Here is a 24,864-nt window from a genome sequence, read left to right on the forward strand (position 1 = left end):
TCTGCCTGCATTTTGTCAGCTTGGCAAACTATCCAATAGGTAGAAAAACAAACAGGGAGAAAAAACCCAAACAAAACAATTTTCCTATCATTGGCCAGACTACTTACTGAGCTATACTCAGCTAATATACTGAGTGCTTCCGTTATCGAATGACATTTCATTAACACATTTGGCCTTAGGATAGTAAGAAAGGAAATACTGTTCCCATTCTACAGATGGGGAGTTGAAAGCTTTTCTTTCAGATACAATAAAAACATCGAACAGATAAGGTGAAACAGGAATTTACCCATTCCACTGCAGAAATCAACTTCACAGGTGACAGCAGAAAACAGCTATCTGGAACAACATTTTTTAGAACTGATTAAACATACAAGATCCAAACTGAGAAAAGAGCCTATGCACTTACTCTCTGTTTGAAAACCATGCCCCTTATTCTCTGAAAGCAGTTAGTACGTATCCACAGAGGGTTGGATGCAGCAAACAGTAAAGAATACTCTAACTCCAGTTTCAAGACACAGTAGTAAGAGATATCTCAGTAACTTCAGAGAGGAATGAAATCCTACCACAGCATTATGCTTTACTACAGGTACAACACAGTGCAGGGAGGCCCATCACGGCACAGCTACCTTTCAGGGAATCATCACTATCACACAACCACTGCGCTGCGAAGTTGGTGGCCAAACAAACAATTCAAAATCCTTGCTTATGTATCTGTGTGACATGTTCTGAGGACTCCCTCGGCCCTCCTGAAACTGGTGAGTTATCAGCAAGTCCAGCAAACAGTTCATTAATTTAGTTACTTAAAAGAAAGCAGCTGAGTCCTGAAGTTTTCCTGTCCCTGATGTAGACATGCCAACACTCAGGACATCCCTCTTCTTCTAACTCACATCATTTTTAATAAGTGACTGTTCCTTGTTCAAAAGCCACAGCTTCTTTTTATGATGCCCATTAAAAATGATAATGTACTACACTATGAATATGTTTCAATTAGGAAGGGGGGAGCTAATAACTTTGCAGGGCTCTCTGAAGATCCAAACAACTGTTTTCATTTCACAGCTCACTGATTCTTTAAAAGCAACAGAAAGTCCTGGAAATAAAACAGCAATACTTAACTGGCTCTGTCTCACAGCCATTAAGTTTTTCTTATGCACTAACATGAAAATAGCCCTTTATGGATGATCAGCCTAGAAGAATAGCATAAGCAGTTCTGACAAGTAAAAGGTATTGCCCTTTCCCTTTCCTTTCTCCTTTTTAACTCCTGAACTGCTCTTTATATTAGAGCCAAAAGGGAGTTCACAGTTTGCAAATTCACATCACTTCTGCTTGCCTACATATAGTATTTGTATAAGAAGACTAGGACTTCAGCAGGATCCGCTTGTTACGTAGGACAGCCCAATGCTTAACAGGTCACCTGCAAACACTAAGTTTCATTCATGTGATGTCACAGCAACAAACTGTTCAGTAGCATGTGGGGTTGAACCAGACTCTCTTGAGCTTCCTTGAAGCTTCAGAATCACAGCAAAGTCAGTCTGATTCATCGGGAGGGTTAAGAGTCCTCTGAACTAACACACCTGTGATGACCAGACCCCAGCAGAAACAAAAGATTCTACAATACGGACAGTGCACAAAGGTTTGACTACTCTACAGAACAGTACAGCAAATAAACACCAGAAACTCTTTTCCCTACCACTGCAGTAATCTGTACAGTCCCTGCATATTTTTATTTACAAAACACTGCCACAGTCCTTGTATGCTAATGTTTACATAATTTCTCTTTCAGAGCCACAAGCCTTCTCTCCCATGTTTTTTCTTCCAGTAGCAATTACAGAGAAAATAACTCCTCAGAAATATCTATCTTAATTTTCGTTAATTTGTCTAATTATGCAGTTCTAGAGACCAATAATTATAAGTGTAGATACTTCACTAACTTAGCCACAGTAGTTTTTTCAAAGCTGAAGCACTGCTCATTTTTTAAAGAATCATGGGAAATTATCCCTCAATATTATATTTTTTTTTGCCTTAGCCAAAGGGTTTAATACATTGGAATAAAATAAGTGGGCTCTCTGAAGATCCAAACAACTGTTTTCATTTCACAGCTCACTGATTCTTTAAAAGCAACAGAAAGTCCTGGAAATAAAACAGCAATACTTAACTGGCTCTGTCTCACAGCCATTAAGTTTTTCTTATGCACTAACATGAAAATAGCCCTTTATGGATGATCAGCCTAGAAGAATAGCATAAGCAGTTCTGACAAGTAAAAGGTATTGCCCTTTCCCTTTCCTTTCTCCTTTTTAACTCCTGAACTGCTCTTTATATTAGAGCCAAAAGGGAGTTCACAGTTTGCAAATTCACATCACTTCTGCTTGCCTACATATAGTATTTGTATAAGAAGACTAGGACTTCAGCAGGATCCGCTTGTTACGTAGGACAGCCCAATGCTTAACAGGTCACCTGCAAACACTAAGTTTCATTCATGTGATGTCACAGCAACAAACTGTTCAGTAGCATGTGGGGTTGAACCAGACTCTCTTGAGCTTCCTTGAAGCTTCAGAATCACAGCAAAGTCAGTCTGATTCATCGGGAGGGTTAAGAGTCCTCTGAACTAACACACCTGTGATGACCAGACCCCAGCAGAAACAAAAGATTCTACAATACGGACAGTGCACAAAGGTTTGACTACTCTACAGAACAGTACAGCAAATAAACACCAGAAACTCTTTTCCCTACCACTGCAGTAATCTGTACAGTCCCTGCATATTTTTATTTACAAAACACTGCCACAGTCCTTGTATGCTAATGTTTACATAATTTCTCTTTCAGAGCCACAAGCCTTCTCTCCCATGTTTTTTCTTCCAGTAGCAATTACAGAGAAAATAACTCCTCAGAAATATCTATCTTAATTTTCGTTAATTTGTAGCTTCTTGCAGTTCTAGAGACCAATAATTATAAGTGTTATGCAGTTCTAGAGACCAATAATTATAAGTGTAGATACTTCACTAACTTAGCCACAGTAGTTTTTTCAAAGCTGAAGCACTGCTCATTTTTTAAAGAATCATGGGAAATTATCCCTCAATATTATATTTTTTTTTGCCTTAGCCAAAGGGTTTAATACATTGGAATAAAATAAGTGGGAAGCAAGACATTGAAAATAAACTTGTTCAGATTTGAAGTGGAGTACTTGAAGTTCAGAAAGCCTACTCTGACATTGTCTTCCTTTTTTCTTCCTCCAATAATAGTATGGGATCAGACATTAAAACAGCACCTCAAGCAAAGCTTGGGAAGGCCCCTGCAAGTTTTTTTTTTATCTTGGCTGAAACTAGTATTTGCAAAAGGATCTCAGACCAACAGAGGCTACTGCCTTTAAGCTGCAGGTGCCCTAACTGGCCTGGGTTTGTTCTGCCACCCAGACGCAAAGAGCACTCTCAGGAACTTGGCCTTCCCAGCAGGGACCCCAAGCCCCCTCTCTGGGTCAGCGTAAGGCCAGGAGAAACTGTGCATCACCAGTTATGTAGCTTATAAACAAGCAAAGATTAGTGTCCCAGCAGCAGATCCTCATGTAGAAGCTACACCTTGTCCCATGCTCCTCTGAGACCAGGGAAATCCTGCCTTGAACAAGCAGGTGAGAAGGTTCTAGCCAGGAGCAAGGCTGGTGGAGAAGTGAGCACGGCAGCTCCTGCAAGGAAAAGGAGCACCAGGGCAAAAGCACACAGGGACTTCAATCAACAGATTGCTCCCTCTTTCCTCCCTCCTCTCAGGCTGCAAAAAAATAAGATAGTCTATGTGATTTTAATAAAACAGAGGCTATTTTAGACTGTAATACAGAATTAGTTTATAGTATAACAAATATTTGGCTTTACCATTCATACAGCTCTCGTGCATGCACATCATTGGGTACAGGTCAGTGTCATATAAAAATGGTTAGAGAAGTGGATATTAGTACACCATCTCCTTTAGCTTATTTTATTGGGTTAGTTCTCCGAGAGCCAGTGGCCACCTGGACTTGTATGTCTGCAGCATACGTGAGCAGGAAGGAAACAAGCAAAAGGTAACGTGTAGCACCAGACTCGGAGCATAGCTTCTCTCTAGTCAAATAAATCACCAGTGCATCTCAAACTGAACCAAAGCACTCTGCCACCACTGCCTCTAATACACTGAGGAACTTAACAATGTAATCTCTAGTTTGTATGTGGGATTCCACAATATTTTGTGTTAATTTTGTAGTAGAACTCCTGAGTGGGGCAGTTAAAAATTGATCCATATGTATTAGCCATTAGAGTTATAGAGAACGGGCAGAAGAGACAGCCAGAGTGGAAATAAATGAATTTCAGTCAGCAGGGGTTACCTTGTTTTCTAACTTGACTCCTGAATCACACAGCCCCAAAATCACATCTAATAAAATCCTCATGAAAAGCCTGACTTCTGCTTGAGCCAGAGCCTGCATCTTTGAAATAGCCAGTCTTTTTTCCGAAGTATCACAAAAGGATAGAAAACTCTACCCAACCGGATCATTTTTATCTGGGAATAAGTTTTGTTCATAATGCTTTTTTTTTCCCAACCTTCAATGTCATTCTTTAAATTTAGCTACATCACTTCTCAAATATTAAAAAATGACTGCAGTCATAAATCTTTCCGATCTAGATGATAGTAGCAGGCTTCATTTTACTTAGCTTTAAGTGTCTAACAGACAGTTATCTAAATCCAAGTTAGCTTTGTGTGCTCTCTTCTGCATCAATAATAATAGAAAAAGTCCTTTTGGGGGAGATTCATCTGTTATCTTCAGACAGCATGAAGTCTCTGAACATGTCAGCTTCAAATCTTTCACCAAAAGAAACCCCAGAAGACCAGATTAAGCAGAAAAGGCTAATTATTAGATACCTAAATCAGGGTGGAGTGGATCCTGCCCTTGTTTACAATGCTCAGAACATTCCTAGTGCTTTTACTGGATTAGCTTATTTCAATTCCTTCAGTTTCCCGATAAAAGAGGAGTTCTCCTCTATCAAAAAAGGTATTATTTTAGCTCTTCTCTGAAGCTCTGTGCTAGGACTCATCTGTTTATATGTCCCAGAAGCAAACTTCGCTTTTTGGCTAGACAAGCATGCTGGACACTAATATATCTATGGCATGATAGATTCTTTGTTGTCTATAGGGCTCTGATATACAGACAAAGTTTTAGCATCTGTTGCATCCAAACAGATCAAAACAATGGCAACAAAGCATTCACACACAGCTGTTAATAGCTTAGGAACTAAGAATCAGTACCACTGCTTATTGATACAGTCAATTCCTTAAATCTCATCCAAATACCTACTGGATTTCTGAGCTAAAAAGCAGTACAAAAGGAGCAGGACCACAGGTTAAGACAAATCTGCTGGGTTATGTGGCAAAGGGGCCCTAGGATATGAGAAAACTTGCTCTCTTCAGCTCTAGTTGGTCTTAGTATTGCAGCTTCCTGGTTTTCAGCAATTAATCTCAAAAAGTACACTGCTCTTTCATACCTTACCATTTATGGTTACAGAAAGCTTCATAATAGGGGAACTCAGCTAGGAGTTCAGCCACAGCAAAGCAAGCCCAGGGAAGCACAGTAAAGGAAAATAAAAATAAAAATCCTTTTCAGCTCTAAGTTGCACTACTACCCCCAAGCCTGTCATGTAACAGAAGTTTTTTCATCAGAGGAAGAAGCATTTCATCAAAAACAGTAAGTATATTTCTAAGCAACTGTCTTTCCTTGGGAGTGTGCAGTAACTTTGGGTTTTGAAAAGTACAGCGGTTTTGGAAGAAACAATCTTTCTAAATCTGCAGCACTGTGGGGAACAGCCCAGATAAGTTTTCTGTAGCGTGTGGGCTAAGTTATTTTGTAACTGGAACCGATCTGATAATTCTCCATAATTATTAGCAAAGGTAACTGTAATATTTTCACAAACAACAGAATCTTAGGAGTCTGCAGCCCATACGAGAGCATAGTTTTTACTCATTTTAATGGTAAATACATACACATTTACTGTTAGGAGTTTCATGGGTTTGGGTGTCCAGCATTCCTTTAGGGTCTGTGCTTGTCCACCTCTATTTAAGATAGAGAGAAACCAAGCTTTTGAACTCTTGCAGACTTCCCTGAAATCTACTCTTAAATAGATGCATTCTGTGCAGCCCTGTCCTGCACAGAATCCAAAAGAAGCACTTGAGAAAAACTTCAGAACTGCTGAATTGAGCAAGAAACTTTTTTTCTTTTTCTTTTTGTAAAGAACCACCAGGTTTAAAAACTAACAGAATTACTCTTAAACAACTGCATAAGTTTTTGAACAAAAAAATTAGCTTCTTTAATTCACCCTAGTGTTATATCAGGTAAACAGTTCATTAATACAGCAAAATGATACAGTATATTTCATAAAATAAATGCAGTTGTATTGTGTTATGCAGTTAAAATATTGCTGCTATTAACTTCTTTAATTCACTCTAGTGTTACATCTGGTAAACAGTTTATTAATACAGCAAAATTATACAGTATATTTCATAAAATAAATGCAGTTGTATTGTGTTATGCAGTTAAAATATTGCTGCTCCATGTTTCCAAGACAGCTGCATGAGTACATGGCATAATCTTCTTTTCTGTGCACATTCCCATCAAGGTTCAGCATCACCTTATTCTGTAATACAACCAGTATTTGTGGCCCCAGACGCAAAGAATGCGTTTAAAGTAATGGGTTCTTATCAATTTGCAATGAATAAAACAGTGTTCCCTGGCAAAGAGAACAGACCCCTGGCAAAGGCAGAGCTGGTACCAGCAAGAAATACTTTTAAACACTAGCGTAGGACATGGAGGGTGGGGAGAGGGGGAGCAAGTGCCAATGCAAACGTAGTTTTGACTTCAGGCCTGTTGTCCAGGGTGTAAGTGGTGGGGCAGTAGATGAGAAAAGGATGAAAGCAGAATTGAACGGAAGAAACTAAGCAGTTTTAAAATACTTATAGATCTTTATAGATCTAAAGCTTATGATTGCGTTCCTGTTGCCACATAAAGTACCTGGCCAATAAACTGGCAACAAATACTATGCTCCGCCTACACACTGAGCAAAGTCAGCATTTTTTATGTTGTCCACACAAGGTATTTTGAGAATAAAACAAGGTGACTATTACAGTAACACGTGATAGGAGAAAGCAAATGGCTGCTTTGTATGCAGAGGGACTAGAGGCCAAAGGGTCCAGACTTGTTTAAAAACTCCTCATTGCTTTAGAGATGCAGATGACTTGCTTCACTCTTCTTAGCATGATGCAGCATTAGCACTTGATGCTCATATGAAAGTGGTACATAAATGCTCACCAGAAATTCACCATATGGTGTAGGATAAACCAGCTCAAAAAAAAAAAGAAATTACTAGCTCACTTAATATTTATTCCCAATTTAAATTTGAGATAGGGGTTTCACACCCTTTCTTCTGCGAGTGAGATGAATTCATCAGTGCTACCGATACTGTCATGCCCAAGAGCAGCCTGGAACAGCTCGAGAGAGGCCTCTCATCTGAACTCACGGAGGTTCCAGCAATGGAAACTCCTGGAGAGATGGGGGAGGAGGCGGCAGAGACTTCCCACCGAGTATCAAACATGTCTACTAATCAAAACAGGGGACTCTATTCCAAACCTGAGCAGATGGCATCCCTAGGATTATCACCAGCAGCTGTCAATGCAGTGATTATACATTGAAATTGCACAGCTAATGTACTGTATAATTTAACTAGACTGAAGAAGAAGATTAGGGAGAGGGAACATTATGAAAAGATTTGAAGCTTATATTTTCCTAATAATTATAGAGGCACCCCACAATCTTCAGTGCAAAAGATACACTTAGATTTGCTCTTGAAGGCCAGACTAAAACCCATGATATACATAGTCCAATTCAAATACGCTTAGAGATTTCCTGGGCCAATCAAGTCCTCTGCAGCACTTCATTTTTCAAAGATTTAATGATTTTGTCAGAGGAAACACTTAATTAGCTATTTCAACATTCCTCCTAATCTACATTGACAGAGCTAGGCAATAGAAGAGAAGAATTTTTAATCTGAAAAAAATTAACCTCTTAAACACTGGAGAAATTCCAAATAAATATGTTTCTCTACATGCATGCAGCATTCCTTTGGCTTGAGAGCCAGAAAATGCAGGATTTTCAGCACAAGAACATAGGAATATTTATATATGAAAGGAGAAAAAAAAAACACACAAGGGGTTTCCTTCACTAACTTAGGTTTTCACTTAAATTATTCTGTATATGCAGGAAATAGTGTTACAGATTTTTCTCGTCTTCCAAATTTTGAAGCATAAAAAAAAACCAGCAGAAAGTATGTATTTCAGTTTTAGGGACCACATTTACAGCTAATCTGGTGCAGCAACACAACAGTGACGTGAGCACCTCTGATTTACACTGCCTGAAGACCTGGCTGGTTATTTTTTATGTTTATAGAAGCACTCTGTAGGATATTTTTAGACCAATCATTCTTGTTAACATTCTCTGCATAATTCATATGTCCTTATTCTCTTTGGGGCGGAGCAGACATCTGAACTGGGGGAGCAGAGGCAAACGGGATCACCTGGCAGCCCATGCACAGAACTGGGGTCAGGCAGCCTGGCTGGTGTCAGGATGGGGGAACAACACTGCATTGTGCTGGGAAAACCTCTGGGCCACTTGTGAAATTTTCCAATTTACACACACAAATTCCTTGTGTGTCTTAAAGAGGTAGTCTGGCAGTTTAAGATGATCAGGAAGGATGAGCTTACTGTTACTTCTGCTGCGTATGTGGCTAACATTGAAGCAGACTGATGGGGCAATTACATTTCTTATTAATTCTTTGGTTAATAGTCCTACAGTTCTTGTTTTCCATGTAATAAGGGGTCTGATTACCCCACTATTTCTCAGTGTAACTGGGACAGATACGTAAACATTATGGTTTATCTAAAACTCAAGAGATGAACAGCACTAGGCCACTACAAGTTTTCCATAAGTCATGGTGGCAGTACCAATCTTCCACTTTTTCACTTTCCTACAGGACTTTTTAATCATTGTTACTGTATTTAAAAATTTCTGGCTAACAATGCAGGTTTTCACTTGTCTATCATTAGCTTCCCACTGTGTCGTAAGGAACTACCAGTCAGGTACCACATGTTCTAAGGGCCCATAGTCCAGGACTGATGCTGTTCTTTTATTGCATTTTCCCCTCTGACCAAACTGCACAAGAGGTAAAGGAGAGTCAGTTTAATATCAACTGGTCTTAAGACCAGTTGCAGTATTCCAATATTTAAAATATTTTTTAATTCTTAGGGTTTTTGAAAATGCTATTTCCACTTTTTTTGCCCTCAGAACTAAAAAAAAAAATTATACAAGTTCCCAAGGAACAGTCACTACCGGCATTTACCCAGGTTTCCTCGCGGGGTGCACGTACCTCTGTGCATGGTGATGCACAAGCACACAGGCACAGTGCGAGCACACTGACAGTGCTTGATGCCACATGGTCTATTTATAGCACCATAGACCAAGAAAAACATAATACAGCCTTATTTAAGGGCATTTGCTCACATTCCGTACTAAACTCAAATGCCAGTAAGCAGGTAAGATTCATCGTATGGCAATTTCCAACTTAAGATACTTCTTACGATGCCAGTGAATTATACATGATCATCAGAAAAACAACTCCCCTCAAAATGCTACATGCAAAATTCACAGTGGATATTGATGTTTTATTTAAAGTGGAATTAAATATGAAACTGGACAAAATTCAGTATTCCAACAACAATTCTTTCTGTTCCACAGGAAACCTCACAACAGCCTTTCATTTTATATCCTGTACTAGCAACTTCAAAATACATACTTTAAAAAGTCTGTAACTAGGCCCAAGTTATGCTAAATGACCAAAGCTGTTTTACTGTCCATAGCCTGCTATATTTTTAACACCACCAATATTCAGGTGTTATAGTAGTCTAATACAGTAGCATATCAATGTTCAAATACTTTGATTAGTGATCAAAGTAAAAAAAGAAGGCACTTCACCAGTGAAAAGCAGAACTAATAGGAAAGAAAGGGACATTCAGATTATATTCACATTCTTTCTTTCGAGAGCTGATGGTGTCTTTACCTTGGCTTTTCACCACCTCCAGTAACACCAAAGCTCTGCCAGCCTGGGGCAGCTGGAGACCATCTGCTCATGGTTAACCTGAAAAGCCGATTTGCTAACTTTGGTTTGTGCTCATCTTATACTGTATCTAAACTTAAATCTCGGTATTTAGCCCGCTACTTAATGGAGCACAGGCAGATTTAGGCAGGGACCACTCCATCCTGAAGGGCAGCCAGAAAGGATAGTAGTTGCACACACCTGAAGCTGAAATCCTGAAAATGCACCAGCTACTACATGAAGCTGCACACCATTGTCCTGCGTATGAGAACAGGGCTGAAACCCGTTTTGGCATGCTGTAACATTTTCCTTGTCTCCTCCTGCTCTGCTTTCCTCCCTTCTCCCCAAAAAACCCACACAAATCTTGCCAGTCTCATCATTTGCCATAACTATGGCTTGTACCATGTTTTCATGAAAAAACACAACCCCACAAACCTTCAGGTACAGCTGTGACCGCAACAGATACTGGTGACGGGTTGAACTCAGTGACTGTTATGGCTTATGTATTAATCCTTTACATCAGTCATACTGATTTAATGGCATATGGATTCACAGCAATTATTTTTATATTCTCTTTATCAAAGAATTAGCAAGATAATTTAAAATGCTATTTGGCATTATATATATCTCTTACTTCAGAGAAGCAGCAACATAAAATAGGTTGAAGCAAGGCTAAGGACAATCGGACGACTAACAGAACTTTCCCAAGAAGTAATCAGGTTTTCCTACCCTACCTCCTAGACTACACACACATTTTTTAAAAGGACTATACGTTAAATATCAGAAAGTAAAAAGGAGCCTACTGGTAACAAAAAACACAGTTTAGTTTTTCTTTTTTTTAATTCTCGTTTTTACAAACATTGGACTGTTCCTCCATGGGATACATTATATTTCAGAAACTTGTTATTACACAACTGTGATACCTGTAGCCAATCCTACTCATGTTTTCCCTCCCTTTTCTGTATTTTATTTTATGCCAGAAAGAGATTTCACAACTCTAAACCATGTTGGGAAAAAAACTGGTGACTGCACAGAAGCGAGGGGAGACAAGAGCCCTGTGCCTGGGACTGGGAATGGTCGCATGCTCCATGATGATGTACTTTTTTATTGGGATCACCATTGTGCCATTCTACACTAAAAGGTAATAACAGCCATTTGTCATGAATACAAAGCTATTTCTTTTTCCTGTCAGCATCAAATGCAATTATTAAAACAGCGTCAAAATGTGTTAGTGTGTTGTACAATAAAGAAACAACATCTCCTTGAAGAGCTAATAAGAATTTAAGACAGAAAAAAGGAGAAAGAAAAAATTGGGTCTAGAAGTCGTCAGGCACTTACAGGTAAGGACAAGAAAGAGGGAATGATCCTCCTCAGGGCTATAATGAAAACAGAGTAAAATAAAACATTTACTATGAAAATCCGTAAACTAAAAACCAACCATGCTTATTAAAGCTTGACAATGGAAAACTAAAGTCCTGCATAAATGGAAAACAAGACAAAAAAAAAAAAAGGCTTTCTGATGTGAAGGATGGTGTGTTGTTTTTAATAAAGCTATAAAGGTTGAGCAAGAAAAGTCAAGGTAAAATTATTCAGTCGAGAGCCTGTATCTTACCTTCAAATCAAGCATCATGCAAAACTAGCACTTTCAACAGCCCACTCTACCACAGCAAGTGTTGCAGAATACAATGAATGCTGAAGAAATTACTATTACCTACAGTTTTATTTCACTTTGCAAGTTCTGCCTCCACACACAAAACCAATTTGTAGAAAACCAAAGTAACAAGACAAAGAACACAATTCAGTTTTTCATACTTGAAGATTTTGATGGAGTAAGCAAGTACATATTCCACCTCACTCTTCCTACTAAGAGCACCTTTAATCTCAAAAATGTTTGAAAAAAGAATTATCTTTAAAACAGAGTAATTCACACTTACTTTATGTATTTTCCAGTGTCCTGATTACATTACAAAATGTATTTCCATTTGCACGGAAAAAGACTCAATTCTTAAGAACTGGAGTGAGACTATTCCTTACTTTTTTTGCCACCAAAGTATACTGCTGCAAGGAAAAGCTTACTGTAGTATCAGTAATAGAAGAGTAACTTTTGAGAAAAAGGGATAACAGTAGCAAAAAACAAACTTGCCACAGAAAATCCTGCTACTTATTCATGCAAAACATCCATGTAATAAGGAAAAGGAGAGTGGGAAAAAACCATGGGAACTGGTGTGAGTTCCGAGATTTATTGAATGAAATTAGTCAAAATATTTCTGAGACATGAAAAACTCCTCTATGCTCAGCCAGATTTCAAATAACAAGGTCAAACTTTACCAGTGTACTGCACTTCCAAATATTTGCTACTGAACACTAAAATCTGTAGCATTTTTTCTTTCTTGAATAACACTTCTTGATTACAGATGGGGTTAGAATTTAACTTCAAACCAGAAAATATGTAGCAAACAACAACAAAAAGCTGCTTTCCTGCACTGCTTTTCCATGGCAGTTCTTCTCCAGGTGCAGGCATGGATTCAGGGTGGGCAAAGCTCCCCGCACCAGCACTGAGTGGCCATGACCCATACCTATGCCATCACCCTCCGCTGGCACACACAGATGCAACTCTCAACAGATGCTGCTAACGCATTTCAAAGCAATAACATTTCTTTTTATTTTGTAGTGTCTGGACAGCAGTTTTAAAAGCAATAACATTCTTTTTATTTTGTAGTGTCTGGACAGCAGAAACTATGTGCAAGGTACTCAAAGCCAACATCGATGACAAAGTTCTCTGCCCAGAAAACAAAGGCTCAGAGGATGAAGATGCTTTCCCTTATCCCTGTCTACAGGTGTGGGTTAATCTGACAGCCTCAGGACAAGAGGTTATGCTGTATCAGACTGAAGATACACTGGAAAGAAATCCTAAGGTACTTGCAACCCAGACTGAATTCTCTGCTGTTATCTCAGCATCTTTGAGGAGAAGGGGTGATTGTTTTTAAACCAAGCAGCTGTTCATCTTTTATGTTTTAATATCTGTGCTTAGACCAAGGCATTTTTAAAATATTCCAGAAATTACACAATTTGGGATTTTGTTTTAAACACTACATCAAGCATTAAGTTAATACTTTTTAAGGAATTACACCATTACACCAGCTAAACTTGAATATCATCATTTAAAAATATTTAAAAAATATGTACATCTCCAAGTTGAAGACCAATAATAAGAAATAGTTTATAAACTGTGGTTTGCTCATTTGCTTGTTGAATTATCACAGGAGACACCCAAAGTTAAAAACTGCCCAAAGTAAGAGCACAAATCCCAATTTTACTTCCATTTCAGGCATGTGATATGAAGCAGGGAATAAAGAAAGCAGAGGAGGGGAAAGGAGGGAGCTGTTGGGAGAATGATGTGCCTTTTAGACAGAAAGGAGAAACAAATCAGTAATTTTCTAAGATGATCACCTAGAAAACTCATTTGTCTTTCCTTTGGTCTGCAACTGTTTCTGGCCAGCTTAGCATAGAATCATGGAATTGCCTAGGTTGGCAGGGACCTCTCAGATCATTGAGTCCAACCATCAACCTAACACTGCTAAAACCACCACTGAACCACATCCCTGGGAGCAGAAATCTGGACTCACAGAGAAGGCAGTGGCGCTGTAGGAAGCACCTGTGTAACACAGAGACACTGGGTATTGAGGTAGAGGTCCCTTGGCCAGTCATTTTAGGGATCTTCTTCCCAGAAGGAGAGTACATACCATGGGTGAGACAGAAATGTGGGTGCAGAGTATTAATTTTGCTTTAGAGGTGTGTGAAAGATCAGAGAAGGCAAAGAAGTAGAGTGTCATCCTTTTGTTCTTGCCAGTGTTGCTGCTTGGGAATCAGAAAAGAGGTCAACACTTTTAGACTTGCTCCCACACAACCGAAATGTTCCTACAGCTACGCCGTCCCAGGGAAGGTCAGGTTCAGGTTCAGTTCCAAAACCACGAGTGTTTCAGAGGCCTTTCCAGCTCAACACTCTCTAAGGGGACATAAAGTGTAATTCAGATCTTGGAGGCCCAAAACAGAAGCACCTACCAAATCTAAACCAAACATGCTCAAACTACGAGTGCTCATCTTCTTAAAGAAATATAGAGTTTCACAGAGCGCAAACCTGATAGCATAAAAAACTCTGAAGATAATTTTGCTAGCTGATGCCTATCTTCATAGTGACTCTCTCAGAGAAGGCTACATGCAATGAAGTGGCAAAGCAGAAATTATCCACTGTAGGTTGAAACAGGAGTCTTGTGCACCACTTGAGGAGGTGACTTGCTGATTTCCCACCTACAGTTTGCATTACTGCACGTATAAACCTTCAGGTCAGGAACCACCCCCTTTCTGCCTTGACCAGTTTCCAGCTTAAGACACCTAAGTATTATCATGTATGCAAAATAATATTGCAGAAAAGAAATTGTTATGAACAACAACAACAAAAAATATTAGTGCTTCAAAGTCTAATAGTATTCTACTGAAGAATAAATAACTTTGTGTTATTACTACACTTGGAAATAGTTCTGTGTTATGAGGACAAGTAGGACGCCTCATAGAGCTTTATTTTCTCTTATTTTTCTACTAGTTAGAACCACAAGAGCACAGTGAAGCAATTTCATTTTCCTGCACGCTCTCAGGCCAGTTGGTAATTTCTGCACAACTAACTCGTTTCTGCTGTGGTGGTGCCTAGAAGCTCTGTTTGGAATCCTAGCAGTCTCAAAGACTGCAGTTTTATTTCAAGCACATATGTATTATTGGCTTCCAACATCTGTAAATCTGCAGACTGGGGGCACAAACACACTGCCAGAAACAGGAAAGCTTGGCAAAGGGGTTATGGACATAAGGAAACCAAGATGATCTCCGGGGATGCTAGCCAAACCACAGAAGTTTTTGTCAGTACTAGCATATTTGTTTTATTCAAGCTGACATAACTACAATCTTGTATTAGAGGATCCATTATAATGAATCATCTTCATTTCTTATTGCAGTGCTCATACGTTCCAGACAAGTCGGAGAACTCTAAAGAAGTTAAAGCACGAATAGAAACAATTGCAAGCAATTTCAAAAAATACCAGACTTTTCCGTGCTACTATGACCCAGGAGGAACACAGACCAATGTCATTTTAAGCAGACTTTATCCCCCGAAAGGCCTCCTCTTTGCTTTCCTTTGGCCTACACTCATGTTTACTGGCGGATGTCTGATTATTGTTCTGGTAAAAATTAGTCAGTATTTTTCTGTTCTTTCTGCTTGGCAGTAGAAAATAAATATCTTGTATAGATTGTTGCAAGATATTAAAGTGCCTTCATTCTGCCTGTCTTTATCTGCATTTTGTGACTTCTAATTTACCAGATGTTAATCCAAGAGCATGTATTCCAGAAAACTGAATGTTACCCACTATGGATGGCAATCCACTACAAGAGGAAAAAATATATAATTGATTCTCAGGAATGCCTGAAAATACCTCCTAAGAACACAGGCTGAGCTAGTATGTTGTTTCTTTGGGCTGAGGTACAGTTGCTTACAGAGCTGCAGTTCAAGTTTAGTAGTAAACTCTTGTTCCACATGTTTCATAGGGTCCTAATTTTCTATCTGGCAGAGACCAGTTGGTGCCAGATCCACATACATCATTACTGGCAGATACACCCTATATATACTTCATTACTGACACAGTATGTATTCACAGTATACTCTTCTAGCCTGTTGAGAAAATAAGGGGGTTTTTTTATGGTCCAAAGAGATGTTTGTTATCACGAATCTCTCTGCTTTTGGAAAAGCAGAGGGGGAAAACCACCCAAGGCCAAAACATAAACACAAGCATTACGAAGTCTGCATTCTAAACATCTAATACCAGTTCTGTACAATGAAATATATGCATAAAGTATAAAGTACAGTGAGGAAGCTTATATTAGAAGTAAGCCTGGCTTTTGTTTGAAAAAAAAGCATACCACTTGAGGAAGGCTACCTACCTGCCATTTGCATATTTTATAAAACTGTTACGGAAGTCATGATATAAAGATTACGATTTTGTTGTAGAAAACGTCAATGATGTCTTACAAAATACAGTAATCTAACATAACCACAGAAGTTTGCATGCTTAGCACAAAGATATTTCACAATAGAGACATGTTTGTTTCTAGCCCCAAGACTCTTAGGAATGCTCTGATGCATGGAGAGACAACATTTTCTGTTATCTCAAAATAACTGTTTCTTTCAGACAATTTTCAAATTGCTACAGGACACAGCAGGAACACAAGATACTTCCTGTATGTTGTATTTGACTGGCACTTGGGGCACAACCAGTATAAGCTTTTTCAGCACGCAGCTGATTAACCACTTGGTAGCTATCATTCTCAGGAAAATTTCAGGGATTAGATACAAATTTAAATTCATGAAGCTGTAGTTATTCTCATTAATTATTTATTGTGAGAAAGAGGAAGGCTGAAATATTAACCCATTGTGTACATTTTCCAAAATTAGCAATGGAACAGTGTCAGAATTTTCTTTTTTGATCATGATCAGCAAATCAAAATTGACCGGAACAGCGCAAAATAGCAGTTATTAAATCAGCAACACTTGCCCAACATTCAAAATCTAGATGTTTATCTATTAGAAATCTGTAAGAAGAAAAAGTACCTTCTCTAGTGCTCAAGATTCAGACAGTATATGGGGGCTGTTAGAAAAAAACAAAACAGCCCAAATTGAATACAGGAGGAGAATTATTTCCATGAGGAGAAGGAAAGTATTTACATCTTCATACAACACTTTTGTGAAATGCATCTGAAGCTATGCGTATATATGATTCTCATCTTTTCATTCAGGAAAGTGAAAGTGCAGCTGACATGGGTACAGGCATTTTAGGTGACCAGGTGCATTTGCCAATGGAATGGGAAGGGGAAGAGATCCTTTCTTTGTTAGTTCACCAAAAGCTAAGGCAGAAGTACGGTAACTGCCCGAAAATATAATAATAAGACAGGGAGGATACCTCTTGAAGCTATTGCACTGTATTGGTACTACAGGAGGTGAACAACTTACCTGTAAATTGACAGAGAGGTTTATTTAATAGGCTCTTTCAAAGTTTTACTCCAAATTATGCTTTTCAGCAGTTTAAAAATAGCCTCCAGTTTGCAAACAGGAACTTGCTCATGACTTCTCTACACTCAGTCCAATAAAAGCCTGCCACCGTCCTCCCCTCTAAGCTCCACAGAGATGAATGAAGGTTGGATGATGCTGTTCCATCTAGTGGCAGTCCCCGCTGTCCCACTCACTCATGAGTCAGTAACTTGCCTTTAAAGAGCAGAAGCTCTTGATCTTGCCAACCTCAGAACTCAGCATGAGACATGAAGACCAGGAGCTCCTGCTTCCAACTCCCACCTTGGCTTCCTGAGACCACCCCCTAAAGCTACATCCTCCTCACCTCCCTGCTTATAGTTAGCCCTACAGTACAGCAGGAGATGAAAATTTATTCAGAGTGCAAGCTGTGTCTCCAGATTTACCTCTACCAACAGTAAAGCAAGTCAATTATTACATGGAAATAGTTATTTCCGTCCATCGTAGGCCCAATGCAAGAATATGAAGAAAAACCTTGCACAAATTTTGTTATCCAATGAAGTAACATTTCCTATTTGAGCAGGAGATATTCCAAGTGAAAACAGTCGGTGCATGGGGAAAACCACACACAAATTAGGAAACTCCGTTGTTTTGGACTCTTGTCAAACTCAGCTTCCTCTTTTACCCAGTTGAAATGGGGGATTTAAATACAGAAAGCCAAATATTTTTATGTAGAAAACAAACACACAAAATATACAGGCACCACAGAAGTCTGTTCTTTTTTTTTAAATAATGCTTTGCCCATAAATTTCTTCATTTCTGAGAAAGTTTACACTAAAGTCATAGATATTCTTTTTCCTTCACACTTTCACTTTCTCTTAAAGTCGAAACTAAGTGTTTTAACAGCGTGCCAGGTTGCTGAATTACTCTTGAGCTTTTGTAAACATTTTTCTATTCTTTTGCCATCTGCAAAAGTTAAAACTTCACTCTCTAGTGAATTACAGTAACATTCTCTCTTCTTCTTACAGCAGCATACAAGGAAGCTATGTAGCCTTTGGGGGGTTTTGTTTGGTTGGTTTTTGGTGGGTTTTTTTAACATTATTGGATTATACCATCAAGCCTACAATAAATCTGATAAATAAAATGCTATTTTTCTGAGACCCAGCAAAAACATGCTTCCTATGAGAAGTGCTTCAATACAAGCAGTGATCACTGCAGCGACAGATGCATACAACTCACTTTCTCAAGGCAGAGTAGATGACCAGGGTATGTATTACAGCATTAAAACTCCCGCCAGGGGAGGAGACGTGGTAGTAAAAGCAGCTAGAGATTAAATTCTTACTTAAAATCTGTTTGACTACACATAGCTTTTACCTGCACTGATGCTTACACCACAGTAATAGTGCTTGAGTTGACCGGAACATGCAAGGAACAGAGGAAAAATGGGGTTAGACTTTAGGTCCTGATGAATACTTTAGTTGTGCAGGCCCTCTATATATCTAAATGAATAATATTGTTTTGCTGAAACTAATAAAAGTCCAATTTTTTAAGTGCTGGGAACAGACTCTCAGGAGTGGTTTATCTTGATGCCAAATAAGGCTTGGATGTGGTGATTCTACTGTTGGAAGATGGAAAAGAACAAAAGTTTCCACACTATTCTTGAAGGAACTGACACTTCTCCTAGGCAAAAAAAAACCAAACCACCCCAATTGCAAAAGGCTGTAAAACGAAGCTTCCCATTTATGGGATAAGCTATTTTTCTGGATAAGGCAGATTCAACTTTCATCAGCTTTTAATAAGGTCACCTTTCTCCAATTTTGACCGAGGTAGCAACAATGGCAGCTTAAGAGGAACCTCTGGGACACCGATTTGCTAAGACGCCACCTGTGAGTCACCAGCATGTTCTTAATGTACATAAACAATAGCAGAAACCTTCTGGCTACATCTGACAATTTGATTTAAGTATCCTGCTAACTGCTGCTATTTTTATAACCTGATCCTCAAAGCAGCGACAGGGCAGTTAACATTGAACAGGCTCTGGTCCCCAAAGATCCCTCACTCATTGCATAAACTCACTGCAGTTGACAACAAAATACCTTCCAACTGAGTAAAAAGTACTTTGTTCTTTGGTTTTGGGGGGATTTTCAGGGTTTGCTTGGTTTTTTTTGTGGTAGGTTGTGGTTGTTTTTTTTTTTTTAATAAGGAAACGAGACAAAACTTAGTAAAACCAATTTGGGGTCTCTAGCCTATTCACTATTCAGAAGCCATACAAAACAACTCTGATATTTTACTTTTGGCAATTTTCATAACAGAAAAAACCCAACATTTAGGGTTAACTGAATGACTTCAAATTTACAAGCTGGCTTGAACTTAGAAAATATTTTAATACAGAAAAAAAAAAAAAATTATAGGTATTGGTTTGGAGGCGGTTATCCTTTGTTCACAATAGGAAGGGTTGGTGGCTGGCACAGAGAGCACAGGCCAGGCATCCAGGCCCCATGCAAGAAACCAGTCTGGTTTATAAGCACAGAGCTGTTCTCAGTCAGAAGGGGAAATTGCAAATCATCTCAGAAGTTCCTCAGAAGCTCAAGAGCATAAGAAACATCAGAGGACCCGCAGAGCAAATGACAGTTTTCTTCTTCATCCTGAAGTATTTTATACAGTAAAAATGCTAGGAATGGATGTAGGGATTTTTGTGGCTGTTTACTTCTCCTGAAGCAAGGTTTCTTTAACTGTGCTGCTATAAGACATAAGTGTCAGTTTTGCTGAATATAAGTTATATTGGGGAGTGGCAATATTAGATGTTTTTTTTTCTCCTTGTTGACCCCTATTCTCCACACTCCCAAGAGTTTTAACAGAAAGGAAAAAGATAGGAAAAATCAGTTAAAGGTGGCTATAATCAACTTCCATGTAAAATAAGCAAAATACAATTAAAGAATGTGTCTATTTATTATTATTATGCTGCACTAGAAGAAATAGCAATGAAAAAAAGTATCTTTTCAAAGTTGAAGGACTGACAAGCTGTTCTTTCAAAGCTTCCTAAAAATATCCATACGACTCTTAGATAAATACAAGTAGTCTCATTACACCCTGCACTTCTTTCCCTACAAGTGTCATACGACATTTGCACAGAAATTAAGCTGTCGTGTATAAAAACACTCACTACCATACCCAAACCAGCGCAGGTATGTTCCCTTTTCTCTTCAATCACATACCTATATCTATAATAAGTCCAAAAATCTGATGTTATCTTTGCTAGACACAAGTTACTGTAATCGCCTTATCTAGGAAAACCCCTTTTTTAAAGATGTGCATTCTAGTTCTTACTTCTTATAATTCCAAGCAGCTTTTCAGAAAGTCTCAGCATGCTAAACAAGTTCTTCTGCACTCAGCACCAAGAGCAAACAAGAAGAGCACCTGAAGATACTTCAACTTTAGAAAAAAATAACACAAGGTTAATATTACAGATGGAGGGAGGGGAGAGAGTGGTTTGTAAGGTTCCATCTCTTCAGTAAGGTGTTTGTACCACACTTGGAACAAGACGACCTGAATTAAGTATAGGCTGTATAGACCAATCAAACTGCAGGCCATTCTTATATAAACTCTTTGAAGAGTCTTTAAATAATTTTATTCATATGATTTAAAGTCTAATGAGACAGTACAATCTATTAAACAGGGGTCTCCGAAAAAAAGCTCAAAGATATATGTTGAGCAAAGGAATCATGTTCGATGCACCTATTGGTTTATATTTTGCTGAGGCACTGCATAATTTTCTCTCTGCTGGAACATTTCAAAACATTTGGACATGCGTATTTGTGAAGAGACTTCTTTTTGGAGACTACTCTTGATAATCAAGTGACCCTGAAGTCAAGAGGGCAGTCAGCCTCAGCAGCCTTAAACCGTAGGACCAGACTTCACAGCCAGTCTACAGAAAATAATTATCACCTCTTGACTCACGAAATATTTGCAATGAACAAATGCCACCAATTAAATTATTCGTATGCTCTATAGATTGACAGAAAGGTGATGATCGGACAGGCCTTGAAATTTAATTACCCTCTGATTTTTTGGGAGGAAATCCCTGCAATCATGGCTGAATCTTGTATACCCAGAATAATGGTTTTTTCCCTATGATCCTGAAACCAGTAACATGAGTAGGGGAACCAACATCCTTCTGTCTGTACCTGTCAATGGCTGGAAAAGCAGGGAGTTACAACTGCAACATCTAAACGTCTGGCTAAGCAAGGGAGACTTCAGCTCCTGTAGGTGAGGGAATTGAGGCGATTCACTGCTGACACACAGATCACAGCAACAGCTGATCAGGATTCCTTTTTCTCCAGCTCTGACCTTATCATATCAAACTTTTTTCCTTGGACTTGACACGAAAAAATAGCTAGCTCACGGTTATTTTGGATGGGAGAGGGGTTGTGTTTTGGTTTTTTAAGCCTTATGCAAATGCACGTTTATCAGATACACTGTGACAACAGGAATAAAATCTGTATAACAAAATCTGTATCAAGCAATTCATTCATGAAGATACACATTAATAGAAGCTTTAAAACAGCTTGTAAAAGTTTTAGTCTGCCTTTCCACAGATAGAAATTTGAAAAGTCTCCATTACTCCTTTTATAGCTACTGATGTTCCCCTCTATAACCACTGAAATGGTTTTTCATGCCTCACTAGTGGTTCTTCAGGCCTCACTAGTGGACAGGAAATAATTCATTGCCTTCTCAATCGCTTTAAGTACTGCAATGAAATAGCATCAATGAATAGAACTTTAAGGTGTTAAAATAGAGTATAATCAATCAAATTACCTTAACTTGAATATCGTATCATTTATTCTTCAGAAGCAGCATGTTAATGTGCAAACTCAACACACTATAAGCAATTCAAGTACACTGCCACACCTCAGGAAAAGAATTTGGGGCTCTTTGTGGTCAGGTAAAAGAACTATCTATTGTTTAATTCTTACCCAAAGAACTCCATACAAGTAAATAATTCAGACTGGAAGAATCAAGTCATCCTGGCAGGACTGTGGTTATGCACCTGAGCTGTTGTGCTCTGCCGGCATCAGAGCATTCTCAACTTCCCAATATTCTTGCAGTGCACTTTGGGGCAGATTATCTGGCCTGAGAACAAGACAAAATTGCCCAACCATAACGGTTGCCGGCAGCTTATATTCTGTAAAGTTGTAACAGTGCTGCATTCAGGAGTCTTCTCCAGAGCAGCAGAATACACTGCCAACATCCCTCAAGAAAATGCTCAGCACAAGCTTAGGAACTGATTTATACAAGGCAGCTCTATTCCCCCAAAATTGCTACCCCAGGGGGCACTTCTGCATTTTCTGAATGAGAATAGTTCTTTAAGTGTGGTCTAGTTTCTGTGCTTTAAGCACAGGACCTCTTGGCTTTAGTCTTAGTGTAGCAATGTGTATGATAAGATTGGGTCTGCCATTGGAGATGAGGAAATTGAGGTGAGTTTTTGGCTCAGATGTGAGCCACACATGTAAACTGCTCGATGCTGTGCCTCAGCCTGCAGCTTTCTAAGCCACCAGCTCAGGAAAAGACATCCCTTTTACAAACAGAGGGATGAGAAATAACAGTGTCAACGGTGCTGGTACTGCTGATTTCAGCAGAAACATCAAGTACTTAATTGACTCACAGCTGACTCATTGACTCGGTGGCAGCTTCAGGCCAGGGCTGCTGAGTGACACCTCATTTTTACCATAGGTCAAGGAGTGCAGATGATCAAATTCCAGTCTCTCTCACATCTACCTCCCAGAAGTCACATACTAAATTGGGTTCAGAAAAACACAAAAACTATTTAGTCTTTTTAATAGCCAGTTGCTTTTCCATTCAAATATGCACTATGTAACCAGCAACAGAGAAACCTGCAAATAGAAGGGAGATCACAGAGACACATACAGCTTACAGTGAGGCAGACCAACACTCAGAATGGGATTTAAGGCAATAGAGATTTAAGGCAAAAAGAAACTGTGGGGATAACATCACACTATTAGACTCATAAATGAGGCTTAATATAAGAGGATAAAAAACAGATGCTTCACCAGTGTAAACAAACTAATGTGTTAGCAGCATGACTGAGTTATGGGCTCTGTTGAAATGCCAAAACATTATGAATTTGTTTAAGAATGGCAGTTATCAAGTTTCACTTAAAGCTATTAAAAAAATTGTGAATATTTCAGTTGCTACTGAAGAATAGCTAAAACGCATTTAATGTCAGCAACCATACAACAGTCACAGGACAGAATTGTTCTGTTTTGTTGGGTTTTTTTCCAGATTTTCTCTATAAAACACTATGCCTAAAAGCCAGCTGCTTTCAAATCATCAAAATATTTTGCCTGGACTAAAGAGCACATGAGTACTGTGGAGGTTCTGGAAATCTTGAGAGAAATACAAGAACCATAGTCCTGACCATAACAGTCATACAACACCTTCACCAATGCACTTGAGTCTCAGAAATGTGCACTCTCCTGCATAAAAAAAAGTACAGCACGAATCTGTTAAAATGAAGGAACCCAAAGAAGAGACAGAAGAGCCTTTAAAAAAGACAACAAAAAATCTCCACTGACTAAAAAAAGCCCTCTGCTATTGGTATATGTACGTAAGTGTTTCGGGAATGGACAATTTAAGAGTGTTTAAAGCGAGCTGGGGTTTTTTTGTTGGTTGTGGTTGTTTTGTTTTTAAAGGAGAGGGGAGGAAAAATGCTATGAAAGAAATCAGCAGGCCACTGAGATGACTGACACCACCACAGCCGGCTGCTTGAGCAAGTCACAGCTGATGGTAGGCTGTAGGCTGGGTACTCTACGCACAAGGGGATCCAAATTCCAGATTGCACTGTGTAAACATGGTTGTCAGCATGAGACACCTCAAAACTGAATGTCTCACAGTCCCCAGCCACTTAAAAAAATCCTAATAAACAAGGAGCTCCTGTAGTCTCAAAGTCTCTTTAAAAGTTCAACAAATGGATCAATACAGGAAGTGTGATGCCCAGCTGGTTCTTCACTGGAAAGCAAGATTTTTCAAAAGGGATGAATAAAAACCTACAGTAGCCGTTTTGGAAGAAGATTAACAGCATGCTTGTTACATTATTTCATATTCTGAAAAACAGCACTCTTTAAGGTTCATGTTTGCACAGAATTTATCTACATGGAAATGCAGCAAATCACCCATTCAGCTGACATTTAAAGTCTCTCAGATGCTGTTGAGAGCAAGTATTTTATACAGCTTTAAAATATCAAGACTCTACAGCAAAGTAGCATAAAAAAAGAATGAAATTTAAAAACTCAAACTGATGACACTTCATGATCGCAAACCATAGCAGTGTACAGGAACATGCTTGTGCCTATTAAGATTAAAAAAATTATTTCTCAGAGGATAAAACTGAATTCAGAGAAGAAGAATCAACAGGTAAAGGGTAATTCTGCTTCCCCTGTTTTGTCAATTCAATCTAATTCCATGTCAGAAAGCAGACATTGGCACCTGGTTGCAGCAGGCAGAAATATGAATTCAGAAATTAAAAATTTATCTGACTGCCAAAAATGAAGTTAGAAATTCCAGTTGGAAGAATTAATATATGCTTTTTTCAGCATTCAAGAGCTAAGTGACTAAAAGACACACTGTTAATTCCAG

The 24,864-nt window shown here is 38.8% G+C and overlaps 1 protein-coding gene across 1 annotated transcript; it reads left to right on the forward strand.

The window, feature by feature from the left end:
• Window positions 1-5,522: 5,522 nt before the first annotated feature.
• On the forward strand, window positions 5,523-15,480 carry KCNMB1 (potassium channel subfamily M regulatory beta subunit 1). The gene is made up of 4 exons (XM_014948182.1): window positions 5,523-5,695; window positions 11,129-11,289; window positions 12,868-13,063; window positions 15,152-15,480. Exons 2-4 carry the CDS (start codon window positions 11,153-11,155, stop codon window positions 15,419-15,421), a joined length of 603 nt encoding a protein of 200 aa, XP_014803668.1. The 5' UTR covers window positions 5,523-5,695; window positions 11,129-11,152; the 3' UTR covers window positions 15,422-15,480.
• The last annotated feature ends 9,384 nt before the right edge of the window (window positions 15,481-24,864 follow it).

Source organism: Calidris pugnax, unplaced genomic scaffold (genome assembly GCF_001431845.1).
Source record: "Calidris pugnax isolate Ruff unplaced genomic scaffold, ASM143184v1 scaffold27, whole genome shotgun sequence".
NCBI lineage: Eukaryota > Metazoa > Chordata > Aves > Charadriiformes > Scolopacidae > Calidris > Calidris pugnax.

What these genes read in the sequence shown, in the direction of transcription:
- KCNMB1 (XM_014948182.1), top strand. Translation starts at nt 11,153, where the DNA reads ATGTTGGGAAAAAAACTGGTGACTGCACAGAAGCGAGGGGAGACAAGA. An exon ending in GTGCCATTCTACACTAAAAG is followed by an intron (nt 11,290 to 12,867) that starts GTAATAACAGCC and finishes TTTATTTTGTAG; the next exon opens with TGTCTGGACAGCAGAAACTA. An exon ending in CACTGGAAAGAAATCCTAAG is followed by an intron (nt 13,064 to 15,151) that starts GTACTTGCAACC and finishes TTCTTATTGCAG; the next exon opens with TGCTCATACGTTCCAGACAA.